The sequence below is a fragment of the Kryptolebias marmoratus genome, linkage group LG5 (genome assembly GCF_001649575.2).
Source record: "Kryptolebias marmoratus isolate JLee-2015 linkage group LG5, ASM164957v2, whole genome shotgun sequence".
NCBI classification, from domain to species: domain Eukaryota; kingdom Metazoa; phylum Chordata; class Actinopteri; order Cyprinodontiformes; family Rivulidae; genus Kryptolebias; species Kryptolebias marmoratus.
Genome location: NC_051434.1, coordinates 9,024,747 through 9,037,802, shown reverse-complemented (window position 1 = coordinate 9,037,802; position 13,056 = coordinate 9,024,747). Strand labels below are relative to the sequence as shown.

At 38.8% G+C, this 13,056-nt stretch overlaps 1 protein-coding gene across 1 annotated transcript in view; it reads right to left on the bottom strand.

Moving 5' to 3' along the window:
* Positions 1 to 272: 272 nt before the first annotated feature.
* csmd3b (CUB and Sushi multiple domains 3b) overlaps positions 273 to 13,056 on the bottom strand; it is a 355,638-nt gene continuing 342,854 nt past the window's right edge. The window contains exons 64-72 of the mRNA XM_017423975.2: positions 10,727 to 10,800; positions 8,459 to 8,570; positions 8,177 to 8,356; positions 6,288 to 6,347; positions 4,279 to 4,437; positions 3,179 to 3,315; positions 2,469 to 2,556; positions 2,085 to 2,220; positions 273 to 1,522 (exon numbers count right to left, since the gene is read on the bottom strand). Coding sequence (XP_017279464.1) covers positions 1,363 to 1,522; positions 2,085 to 2,220; positions 2,469 to 2,556; positions 3,179 to 3,315; positions 4,279 to 4,437; positions 6,288 to 6,347; positions 8,177 to 8,356; positions 8,459 to 8,570; positions 10,727 to 10,800 — 1,106 coding nt within the window. The 3' untranslated portion in view covers positions 273 to 1,362. The remainder of the gene's footprint in view (positions 1,523 to 2,084; positions 2,221 to 2,468; positions 2,557 to 3,178; positions 3,316 to 4,278; positions 4,438 to 6,287; positions 6,348 to 8,176; positions 8,357 to 8,458; positions 8,571 to 10,726; positions 10,801 to 13,056) is intronic.

The following is a 13,056-nucleotide window of genomic DNA, read 5'->3' as shown; positions in this document are numbered from 1 at the left end:
GTCCCTGTGAAATGTGCTTTAGTGCCAGAGCTTCCTCTGTTTCTCAAAGTCTGTTCCTTTGTTAGTCCATCAGAGTCCTCCGTTTTCATTCGGCCTTTTTCTCATCAAACTGTCTTTGAAATTTCCAGAATGACGAACCTTCTTTTCCTCAAGGCCACACTCTGTCTGATCTGATTCATTATGTAGAAAGGAGGGCTGACTCCTCTCACTCGATTATTTCAGGTAGACAGGCCCTGATTGGCTGTGTTATAAGATCTCATCCTTTTTTTTCCTTCTTAATGACTCCCTTTCTCTCCTTCCAGTTTAGTTAGGGGGCTGTCTTCATCTTGTTAGCCTCCCTCTCTGTTATGCATTGGATGGGAAGAGGCAGTTTATCCGTTAGATGAGTCAGTCTCTCATCTCTTCTATTAGCGCTAGCTCCACTTTGGACTCCTTGTAGTTTTGCTTCGCTCTAATCCCAGCTCAGTTAGGATTACAGCTCCATCTACGGGAGATGTCCTCATCCCTTGCTCAGGAGTTAGTCTCTTTTCAAAGCAACTTTTGCTAGCTTTAGCCTTTCCTAGACTCCATTTAAGTAGAAAAAAACCCAACAAACAATCAAGAGGCGAGTAAGACCTGTCTCTGGTTGCCACAGAGACAAAAGATTGTCCTCTCTGGTTGTGAAGCTGATGTGTTCCGTGGTCATTTGAGAGCTAAAGGTCTTTGGTGACAGCGTTTTCCTAACTGTCAGTGTTGAACCAAAACGAGTGAAGAGAGTTTTGTTGCTGTTGTTTCATTTCACAGTGTCTTTAATGACATCTCTTTCATGTCACACCGTTCGTGGTTAACCTGATAGCCTGGTCCTGGTCAGCATCAGGATCCCCTCAGTCTTATAATCCTGGCTGGAGCTCAAAGAACTTGTCTTCTTTTTCTGGCAAGAAAGAATATAACTCTCGGTGTTTCACGTCCAAACTTCTGCACTGGGTTGCAGTGACATGTCACGACGTCCAACTTGCAGGTCATGGCTTACTCATTAGTACTGAAAAGTAAAAGTATGTGTGACTTTGCTTAGAGTTGGGGGTTAGAGACAGTTGTGTTTCTGTCAGATTTCACTGTGAGTTTACTCTGATTGTTTGCCTCACTTCAAGGCAGTAGACTTTATTTTCCATTTGTGAATACAGGATGCTGTTAGCCAAGGGAACCAACGCTACCGTTGGCTTTCAGTTGGGAGATACTGGACTCAAAGTGAAGGTTGTTTGTTATCGATATATAGACTGTGTCGCTGAACGGTTTTAGTCCTAGGAGTTTCTCCACCTTCCACAGCCCTGTACCGATCGTGGTCCCATTAGATAGTTGAGTCATTAAGTTCAGGATGATCAATCCTCAGACCATGGTGCAAACAGTGTTTAGATTTGGATCAAATCGCACAGCCTTCCCCTCGACAGCTTTGGCGTTAGTGTTGTACATGGGGTTCTCAAAGGCAGCCTGGCCATTGTTGTTTTCATGAACTGAACAGCCTGTGTACTGCGTTTTTGGTGTGGTTCTGTGGAGAGAAATGACAGAAAAAAAGAAATATAAGCATAACTGTCCATTAAAATTTGTATTACTGAGAACCCAGTGGACACTGGTGCACTCCTGGGAGTAGTGAAGTAGTAAACAAGCTTTAAAAAGAATCAAAGAAAGTGCGTTCTGCTTTTTAGTAAACCTAGTGAGATTCCAAACAGCCCATCCAAAACTAATTCCTTCAGCAAGCCTTTTTTATACGAACAGCGGAACAGACGTTATCTGCATCTGTTAACAATCCAAACACCAGTCAGTTGTGCCTAAACCTTGCCTCTGAAAAATCCAATTTACCACCTTCTAAACATGGATTGTTTTGCAGCACAGTTTACAACAGACACTGACTTAACTGTCTCTTAGCACCTTGACAATCAAACCACTGAAGCAGGTATTGTTTTCACAAATTTGACATCTTCTTAAAATGTTAATGAAGCCTCTTTTTAAAAACTTTTTTTTAATGGCACTAAAAGTAAACAGAAAAAAGGTAACAATGCAATGACAGGATCATGTTCTATGTACAGGATGTTTTGCAGCTCAACTCATACCTTTGCTTGTAGAGATAGAAGCCGAAGCCAGTGAAGATCAGAGCGAAGAAAGGCACCAGAATAGCGATAGCCACAGAGCTGCTGTTGGTGCCGAGCTGAGGGGGTGGCGAGTTCTGACTTTCTGACATGTTCAGACCTGTGACAGACAAGAAAGTGATTCGTCACTGTCAAATTTATGTGGGAGATATCAAAAAATGACAAGGTGAAACAGAATTTTTGTTATCTTGGGTGAAAAAGAAAAAAGTTACTAGAGCAGTCTTTGTCACATTCAGTGAGGTCTATGCAAGCATTAAAAAAAAATACTCCTCATTCTTTATTGTACAAAAAACCACCCCAAAAAACAATTTCTACTTGGTGCTGCTACCAAACCTAAGAGAAAAATACCCAGTCTTTGCAGTCCAAATTGTCCATAGTCTTTTCCCTGAATGAAACCCTGGAATACGTAACTAGAACCATCAGGTTCTGCTGATACCTGGAGAGAACACAGAGAGGACAAAATGACTGAGTGTGAAAAAATAGAGAGGAAAACAAGATAGAAGAGGAAGAGATGCAATAACCCTTTACTTATTTATTTATTTTCAATCTGGATTGCCTTTTTAAAAGAAAAATGCCAAATAATATATTATTTTTGGTAAACGATGTGCTCTGAAAGTGTTTCATTATAATGTTTAGAATTTAGTGCTGCCTATGAGGATGAAAAAAGTCCGTATTTATTTTCCTGAGCCCATGTATGAAACAGGAAACTATTTCAGACTTAGTGATTTAGAAATTCTAACAAAATGTTGTCTAAAGGTAAATGGCCTGCACTTGTATAGCGCTTTATCTAGTTCAAGGACCCCAAAGCGCTTCACACTACAATCATCCACCCGTTCATTCACACATTCATACACTGATGGTGGTGAGCTACATTGTAGCCACAGCTGCCCTGGGGCGGGCTTACAGAAGTGAGGCTGCCATCACACCGGCGCCACCGAGCCCTCTGACCACCGCCAGGCCAATTAAAACTCACAACTCTATAGAACCTAAATTATTATGGACCTGCTTTCCACCAAAAATTGATTAACTTGATTATATCTGAATCCACTGAGACTCACAAATCCATCCATGGTCCAGGAGTCGTCCATGATCTTGGCTGGAGAGATGGCTGAGTCTTTTAGTTGACTTCCCTGGTTCACATAGTTCACCTGATACATCAGAAGCATTAATCTGGCCTCTGAAGCTTTGTAGACTCCTGAAGAAGACAAAACAAATCTGTATGTAAATATAATCTCAACAATTGTAAAATAATGAGATTCATACTTTGAAACTGCAGAAGTATGTTTTACAAAAACACAAAAAGACGAAATCTTTCCGGAGAATGGAATATTTCTGTCAAATAAGTTAACATTGATTAAAATGACTCCTAGAAAAGTGTAAATTCTGTAATTCACTCCAACGTTACACATCATTATTATGATTCATCTTGTCAGAAGGACAGGTTTAGAGGTGTCAGCAGGAATAGTTTTCATCTTGAGCAGAGACGCCTGTTTCCCCCGTAACTCTGGTCTTTATGCTAAGCTAGACAGCGAATGTCTCAGCATATTTTGATATCAGCTTTTTATTCAATGCACAGACGTACGATTTATACAAAAAATGCTGAACCACTGCTTTAAGACTTGGAAAATGTGCAAATTGGAAGTAAGTGACCTTTCTGTGGCTGTGTGAGTGCAGCTTTAGCTGGCATTGATCTAAAGCTGTTATTCTAAAACCAGTAGACAGATGTTAAAAGTGTGATTACAGTGTAGTTTGGTGATATGGTTTTTGTACTTTCTGTTACTTCAGGAACCAATTTTAGCTTCAACAGGATTTGTGTTTTATTAGGGTCTTAACCCATACTTACGCTGGGGACCCAGAAGTACGCGTGTAAGTGTGTGGGTACATATTTGTGTATAGAATTTGCAGGTCTTAGAGTTTAAGAGACCAATAATCCACCATTACAAAGCAGCACACATCAGTAAAAGTGTTGATAGAAGGAGCTCAATGTTACATTTAATGTCTGAGTGTGTATTTATGGATCAATACAACAGCGGTGTATTACTATAACATAAACATGACATAATACCATCACAAATCCTATTTTGCCAAGCCAAAGCAAATATTTTCCCTTTTGCAGATAGTATTGGAGAACTTAATGTGAAACCATAATGTAACATGCCTGACAGGAGCAGCTCTAGATTGCCGTTGCTAAGGGTAACATTAACTCTGCCAGTTGTGGAGTTGAAGCTGGTGATGCTCAGTGTCATAGGCTGCTTCCTGCCACGGTAATTGTAGGAGCCCTTCCATATGTAGTTTGGAGCGAAAACATCATCTGGAACTGCAGAAGAAAAAAAAAGATAAATTAGATTCTGAAGATCTTGGTTTTTTGAGATTTTTCTTCTTTTTATAAAATAATTGGTCAGTTTCTGTCATTTTGTAATTAAAGTCTGGATAATTGCTTATTTCTTTGCTCCCATTTTGAACAAAATCTCTATATTCCAGCTAACAATCTTGATGAAAATCTACAGCTTTAAAAATCATTTTTGAACTGAAAAGACATCTAAACAACATCTAAACCAAGAACACCTTAGCTAAAACCAGGCAAAATTTGGTCTAAAAGTAAAAGATTAGTAGATGTTTATTCTAGATTTAGACACTAAAGTGAGCCAATATTGGCAAGAATATCGCTGATGTAGAGATCTAACTCAGGATGTATGGATTGTAAGCACTTCCTGCATCCTACTGAGCTAACTAGCCATATATGTGACACACATTATGACACTTTTACAATATAAAAGTCAGCTTGGATAGCTCATTTCTATTTATCCACTACTCTCTTCCTTATTAGCTGAACAAAGTCTTTAACTCCTTTTGACACATTAAATGGTATCCCCGCACTATCTACAATTAAAAAGTAGGTTTAAGAAGTTTCTATGACATTCAGAGTGAATCAACCAATTTCATTTAATGTTAAAATGGTGGGTTTTGCTCTGTCAGATGTTAGCACAATTTACAGACTTAGGTTGTGTGTCTTATATTTAGTTGTTTTGGTGTTACATAATGAGATTATGAGGGCTAAACTGCTTAAGTTAGCTTGATGTTAGATGCATTTGTAAAACACCTAACAGTTTAATCCTGAATCTGAATTATTTTTCTTTTTTTGATGGTTTGGTGAAGCGAATGGGGCAGTGGGGACAGAATGTAGGCATGGTGAACGCCACATGGAGCAGCACGCATCAACTACTGTTGTGTTTTTCTAGCTGGCGTTGAACAACAGTGTAAGTCTGTAGTTCAGAGCATCTTTGTGCCACCAGGTGATCATAAACAGTCAGACTGTGAAGCTGTCCAGTTTTTTAAACCTCCAGTTTCCTTCTGGATTTCTGCCTTGGTGATGATGACTGAATCATGTTCTGAGAGATTACTGTAGCTCCTAGGCCTATCACCAACTTGGCATCAGCGTTATGTGATGCCTCTTTTCCCATATGTCTTTCTAATATTGCTCTGTCTCAGGTCTGTCCTTGTGCTTCTGTTCCCCTGCAGCTGGTACTGCATTCTGGATGGGTCTTTTCAGAACAGGCCATTTATTTTCTTTGGCCTCAGCATCCCTGGAGTTTCTTCTCAGTTTAGAAGGAATGGCTGAGTCTCTTTATTGGGCAATCCTTTATGTGGGATGAAATCTTGGTTCCCAGTATTTACCAAAAGGGCTTCACTTACATAGAATTATCTGCAATGAACATGCAAGTGACTTCAAGCTCTTGAAATCCTTGTAATTTTATTGTCAACATGTACAGCCGTAAAACAAACAGTTCACCTGCAGAATTTTGGGGATTTCAGGTTTACTGCCTGCTATAATTGGAGCAGAAACATGTGGACGGTGTAGCTACTAGATTTTTAAGTGCAACGAGGGCACAGCTGAAAAACACAGAAGTGAACAAAACTGTAGCTGAATATCACAATGGATCATTTACTTTTCTCTGTGTTGTTAGAAGAAAAAAAATGAATTATTTAAAACTACGGCAGACAGCATTAGAGCATCTTAAAATCGACAAAAAGACAAAAGCAAAACTGAGCCGAGCCAAAATTATTGAGCAAAAGACTCAACCAGGCTGAAACAGAATAGTTGAGGAACGCCACACACAGAGAAGGAACATCCTAACCTGAAACAGAGAAGTCTGTAACAGAACTGACCGTTAAGTTTCGGGCTGGGGGTTCCCGTTACTGGTTTCACAGGTTTCTTCTTTTCTCCAGCTGCACACACGAGAGGCAGAGAAACAGAAGGGTTAAAACGCTTGGGCAGAGATCTATGGACACATTAGGAAAAGATTTAAAATGCTGTAGTTTGCTTTTTGATTCATTTGCAGAGCTCTCGGTTGATGTTCAAAAATCAGTTTTATCCAGGGGAAAGCATGCTTTCTGCTGCCAAATAACCGCATTAGAATGCAGTGCTGGTCACTCTTAGTCACACATGTGCATAATGAGTGAGGAGTGTTTTGAAAAGAGCCAAGTGAAAAAAAAACAAAAAAAAAAACTCTTTAATGAGAATTTGTAGGCAGAGCAATACAAATAGAGTTCGTGCCCAATAATGGTGGTGCATATTGGATCCATTTAAAAGTAGCTTTAAGACACTCGGTTCGGACCACTGAGAGCAGCCCCTATCATCTCTTCATGACGCAGCTATTGTTTCCAATAAGTGAAGACAAGCAAGGGGAAAAAGCCTGTGTCCCAGAATCTCAAATTGGATCAGAGAGTGACCCGGTTTTAAAGACTTCTTCAGGGCAACGGCGGGGTGGCTGCTCTGATGGACTGATTTCTTTGAAAAAAGTAGCATGCCATTTTTCATTGCACAAAAGAATCTTCACTGCTTCGTCTGTTAGCAGTTTTGGTTAAAACACGGCAAACTTAATAAGCTTATCGGTGCTGACATTACATCCTATGAAAACTACTTTATTCTATCAGCTGGTTCAGGAATGCCATTTTTTTAAACTAGCTTAAAGGGCTAGTTTTGAATATTGTTATTGATAAGCTTACAGTTAGTGTGAGCGCGATCTGGACCAAAGTGGACCGATGCTGTTATAAAACAACTCCAAACACTATTATATAAACCTTCACACTGCGATCAGTTTTGCATTACATGATTATTTACAAAGAATCCTTTGGTTATTTGCAAGATCTACTAGCAGGAGCATCAAGCTGTAGCACTTCATGTGCAACCTGGGGCACTTCCTGTAGGAATATCATAATATTTCTGCCAGAATAACCACATTAAGGGAAACTAACAGCAGTCATAAAATAAAAATCACATGAATGGCTATGAAATTTTTGAGATTGGGTTTGTTTTACAATAGAAATAAACAAAGTTGGTCTTAGCCCCACTCAGACGAGCCAGAAGCTTGTCAGTCTGGTCAGAATTAAACTATTTCTTTAACCTGAGGCTGTTCAAGGAGCTATCTGCAACAAGTATGATACTAACTGTTCATAATCTTTCCACAGAACTCAACATAAAGAGAATTCCTTTTAAAAGCAAAAAGGAAAATTTGCTTTCAATAAGTATTGTTTGAATATAAATTCATCACTCAAACATTACAGAATACAGGTTGTTAGTATTTAAACTACAAGTAAAACACTGAAAGCCTTTTTTTAGTAAAAACCAGTGACCAATAAATATTCTTCTCTGTGGATGTACAAAAAAACATTATGAGATTATAAACAGATTCCTAGTTAAGATGAAATATTTAAAGCCAACACAGACATTCCACATAAGTTGTGTTAGCCAGCTAAGATGCAGCAGTTTCACATTAAATCTTTCTAAAAACTATAAACCAACATGCTAAACGTGCCAAAGACAGAACATGTTTTGCTTTTTTTTTTTTTTTTTTGCATTGGAGCTTTCAGTCTCTCCATCAGTACATGGGCTGTCCACCCCACCAGTAAATCTCTCACTACTCCAGATGGTCCAAAGTGTCCTTGAGCGAGACTCTTGTCTGTTTATGCAAGCGAAACCGCTTGAGATAAGACCATCAAACAAATGCACTTGATGCTGATACTGACGCTCAAAAGCAGAGGAGTGAATCACATACCTCTACATATTGGCATCTTTCCAGTCCAAGTGCCATCACTCTTGCAGACTCTGTGTTCTGAGCCCCCTGCCAGGAAGTATCCATGTTGACAGCTGTACACTAGCGTGTAGCCGAACCCCAGCAGGTCCATTCCCACCACGTCCACATGGAGAGGGCTCTCTGGCTGCTTACAGGCATGAGCTGGAAGGTTGGAGAGTTACATTGTTCACTTCAATAAGTCTGTCAGATGGTTCGAGCGGATGGGTGAAAAGGTAGCAAGTTGAAAAGATGTATCTTTCGTACGTATGCACTCAGGTTGCGTTCCACTCCACGTCAGATCAGGCTGGCAGGTTCGAGAAGAAGATCCCTGAAGCAAATGACCTGGATGGCACTGAAATGACACCACACTCCCCACCTAGGTACAAAAAGAGATAGAAAAGCACACAGATGAAGAGAGCTGAGGAGAATTCTGTTTGCACAAGCTCGGGAAGGACTATAAGTACCCTCAGAGGAACTACATGGCAGTGGAGGGTTATGGCAGATGGCACAAGTTCAATTTATCTAGAGCAGTAATTGTACAAGATGGATTAGAAATGTTCTGGCAAATACAAAGATGAGAAAAAAATACTTGAATTTAATTGCTTTAAAGCACACATTAAGAGGACCTTGACTCAAACAAATATGGTTGTCAGAAAAACATGTCCGTTGCAGAATAACAGTGCAGTGACTAAGCAACTAGCTGCAACAATAACTGTTTACTGAAAGTTTGTTTTTTTAGTCATTTTTATGTTCCTGAGTAAAGTTTTAAAATAATCATTCAGACAACTTATTCTAAGCACATTTTTTTTCTAAATTAATTCAAAGACAATATAAGGTCTTAGAAGTCTCAATCTAATTAAGTTATATTTACAGCAGGGTTGTTAAAATGCTTCTTTATGTTTTGTTCATATAATTTTTGTAATCAGGGAAAGAGAAAAAAACATCATCTACAACCTAACTTAAATGAGGCAGAGAATTAAAAAAAACAACTTTTTTGTGTTTGAAAGGACATTTTAGGCTGTTTAACAGTTCTGTCAACTCAAAAACACAATCTTAGAAGTGCTGGAGAAAGTTACATCATGTTTCCATTTAAAAGCAGAATAATCCACTTTTCCAGTCTTTATCTCCTGCTTGCCTTCAATTTTGTACTACCCTGCATTCAGTACACCTTGGGTGTAAGAAGACAAAACACGCGCTTTTCTTTTTGCTCTAAATACTGTAAACTTTTATTGCAAGTCGCTTAACTTCAGAGAGAAACAAGTTAAATTCCTTTATTAGTATTTAAATTAGTGTTTTATTTCCCATCTATAAAAGCTGACTTTATGATTTTGTTGTTTATTTTTTTCCCTTAAATGGAATATAAAACTTTTACTTGTCTGTTTGCCACTGAATGCACCGCTGGACAATAACTAACAATAACACTTATCAAATAAACAGTTATCACCAGTATTATTGCCTAAAATGGCTGTTGTAGTATTTCAGTGATTGTGTCTGTGGTGGAACGATTTAATAACTCGGACCAGTTCAGCTCAACACTTAATACTTAAGTATTATTATTATTTTTTGAATAGCAGATGAGTTAAACAAACTGTTAGCCTGAGTCCAATAAGGTGTGTAATTCAATCCTGTTCATAAAGAAATACATACTTATAGCTGGACACTATAAAGTGTTACCTTTTTTAATTTCTTCTTGATAAATCAAAACTCTCAGGATTCCTTTTCTTTGACTTTTACCTACAAGTATCAAGCAGATAGTTTTTCAGGTCAAACACAAATTCAGAGATATTTCTTCTCTGAAAAGGTTATATTTTTGTCTTTAACACCTGATACTAAACTGTAAACGAGTGTTGATTTTCTTCTGTGATCAGTCAACCAAGTTCCAGACCAATGAGAAGTTTCAAAAGTACCTTAATTCTGACTTTTGGAAGATAAATCTGTTCTGTGTTATCTGGAATGACCAAAATCCTTCAGCGAGGGATTTATTTGTGACGCAGTCATGATCTGTCTGAGCATATGCATTTCTTGTTTGATATATATATAAAACATCTTTTCAACCATTGACGATTTATCACCTGACAGGTGCTGAGCAGAGCAAATCTTCATAACATCATGCACTTTTTCAAAGCTGAAAAATTAGTTGTAAATTGTTGGTGAGCTACATAGGGAAGCGACATTACTTAATGCCCATTTTCTAATTTATACGTGGCGTTCAAAGACCCTTTTTTATTCATTAGGATTCACATACTGTCGTATTCTTTTCTTCTTCTGACAGCTTACTTTCACAAGTCCATTAAACAACTTTCACTGATAATACTTGATGCTTGCATATATGACAAAAAAGACTTAGAGATTTAATTATTTTTATTGAAAAATCTTAGTCAGAATTTCAATGTCTCTTCCACTGCCTGCTTCTACTCTTCATTTATTTCTCTTTCCAGGTCTTCAACTTGCCTCACACTCCTAGTAAAACAGCCACAACAGAGACTTATATAAATAGTTACTAAAGAGCTAGTTTGTCGGGACATGTTTTACCTTGAAACCATAGGTCCGATTTAAGGAGCCGTAGCGCGGTGTTCCTGGGTTATCGCAGCTGGTTTTGGTTGGTTCTGCAAAAGAAACAGCCCAAGAGTGTAAGTAATTGCACACAAAATCTTGGAGAAAGATAAATTAACGGCAGCATTTTACATCCCCTCTCAAGTCCACATTTCTCTCCCCTGTTGTCATGGTAACAGCGGGTTAGGCACGCCATCGGGACAGCAGGGGGCAGTAGTAGTTTACCAGAAAACGAAGCAGGGCCTCCTCTAAGAGTTTATGCGTGTGTGAGAGTGTGTGTGTGCGCACGTGTGTGTGGCAGGGTCATCAGCATGTAGAGCACATCCTGACGCAGAGCTCGATTCAATACAGCTTCCAAAATGACAGATTCACTCTCCACCTCTCCTTCCCTCTCTTCCTGTACCTCTCTATCTGCTCCCCCCCTCTCCCCATCTCTCTTGTCTCCCTCTCTCCCCCCTTTGTAACCGCTCTTTTCCTCTTCATTTCTATCTTTCCGTGTCACTATCTCTCCATCTAACCCCCCCCACCCCCTCTTGCCTCGTCTGTCTTATTTAAAGAGCAGGCTGCTTTAGCTCAAAACTCATTCTGCTTCAGTCACATAGTAATACACATCACACACTAACATACAGCTGCAAACGCACGCTAATAAATCACTCCGGCACACATGCGCTCAACGCTCCTTTCTGAGCACATTTCCATGACAGGAAAAAAAGAAAAAAAAAAAAACCGAGGCGGCGCTAAGAGTCACTTCATGTTTGTGTGTACGCTTGTGTGTAATTAACAGTCTCAGATTAAGAAAAAAAAAGATAATTATGAAACACAACAGATAGATTTTCTCTCAGTGGCAGCGTGCTGTAACTGCTTCTTTTGCAGTAGTTATAAATTAAGTCTTTACATCAATGAAGCAACTTTTCACAGACATCCTTCTAATTTTAGATCATCTGTCTCAGAGTTTATAGCTGTGGTAAAAGTGTTGGATGCAAAGTATGCTTTATCAAGTGTCGGTTTTCGTAACAAAAGCTCTAATTTATTACAGTTTGTCTTTATTACTTGATGTTGAGAATCCTGTTTCGAATCTAACATCTTCAAACATCACAGGTAGAGGTGAAGTGACCCTGTGGAGCCATTTTAATCTACGTTAAGAATTACTCTTTATTTCTGGTCAATGTTAGCAGCAGTTAAAATTGGGTGAGGATTTTAATTTTCAAATGATCACATATATATTACATATCAAATTCATATAAAATAGGGCAAATCTGCCACAATAGGATCCTAAACTTTACAATAAAGTGATAGTTCAGATCTTTTGAACAGGGGTTCTTTTGACAGATTATGAACAGTTAACATTTTACTTGTTCTAGTTTTAAAAAAGTTAATTTCTAATTGGATTGATGAGCTAAAGGCTTTCTAGGCATTCTAAGATCAAAACTCACTTTTAGTACTTTAAGTTTTACAATTAAAGGTGCACCAAGGGGAGTTTTCAAGGCCGATTCTGATTTTTGTAAAGCTCTGACCTGCCGGTTTTAGTTCTGACGGATTCTTAGAGCTGGAACTGAACGCATACATTTTGGTTCCCTGCAGTGCAGTCGGTGCGCACCAGTCAAAATGGATGTCCAGTTGCACAGTCTGCATTTCAGCAAACAATTTGATAGTCATATGGCAGAATAACCTTGATAAACTCCACCATGCACTGGAGGCTCTCCATCTGTGCTCTGGAAGATAGTCCACTGTCATTCTAGCTGACAAGCTTGTGTCCTCAAGGACCTGACTGCCGAGGTGCAAACTGCTTTAAGGTGTGTTCAAGCAAATCAACATATAAACCAGGCTTGGCAATTTCCCCTCACATCAAGTTTAGTACGTTTCATTCAAGAGCACAGAGAATTACAATTTGTCAGTGATAATCATTTGTGAATTATTGTGCTACCATAATGTTTAATAAGCAGGCTCACAAATGACCTTTGTGAAATGATCCACTAGGCTACTTTTAGTGGGCTGAACTACTGGAAATCAGCAAGATTAATAGGTTGAAACTAAAAATCTTCATTTATGAGGGTTTGACAAGTTAGAAATCTTAGCGTATCTGATATGCGGGACCACATCTAAGATATTGATTCTAACAGATTCAAGTCACTGTTTATTATGACTATGATAATGTTTTTCTCAGACTCTTAACTTTTGCAGAACAGACGTTGCTCTTCACCACAAACCCATCTATGTATGTCATTACTGCTGCCCACAGTCATTAAGTACAGCAGTTGATAATTAACCAGTGGTAATAGCTGCCTTTGTCTCAGAGGCCATAAATTCAC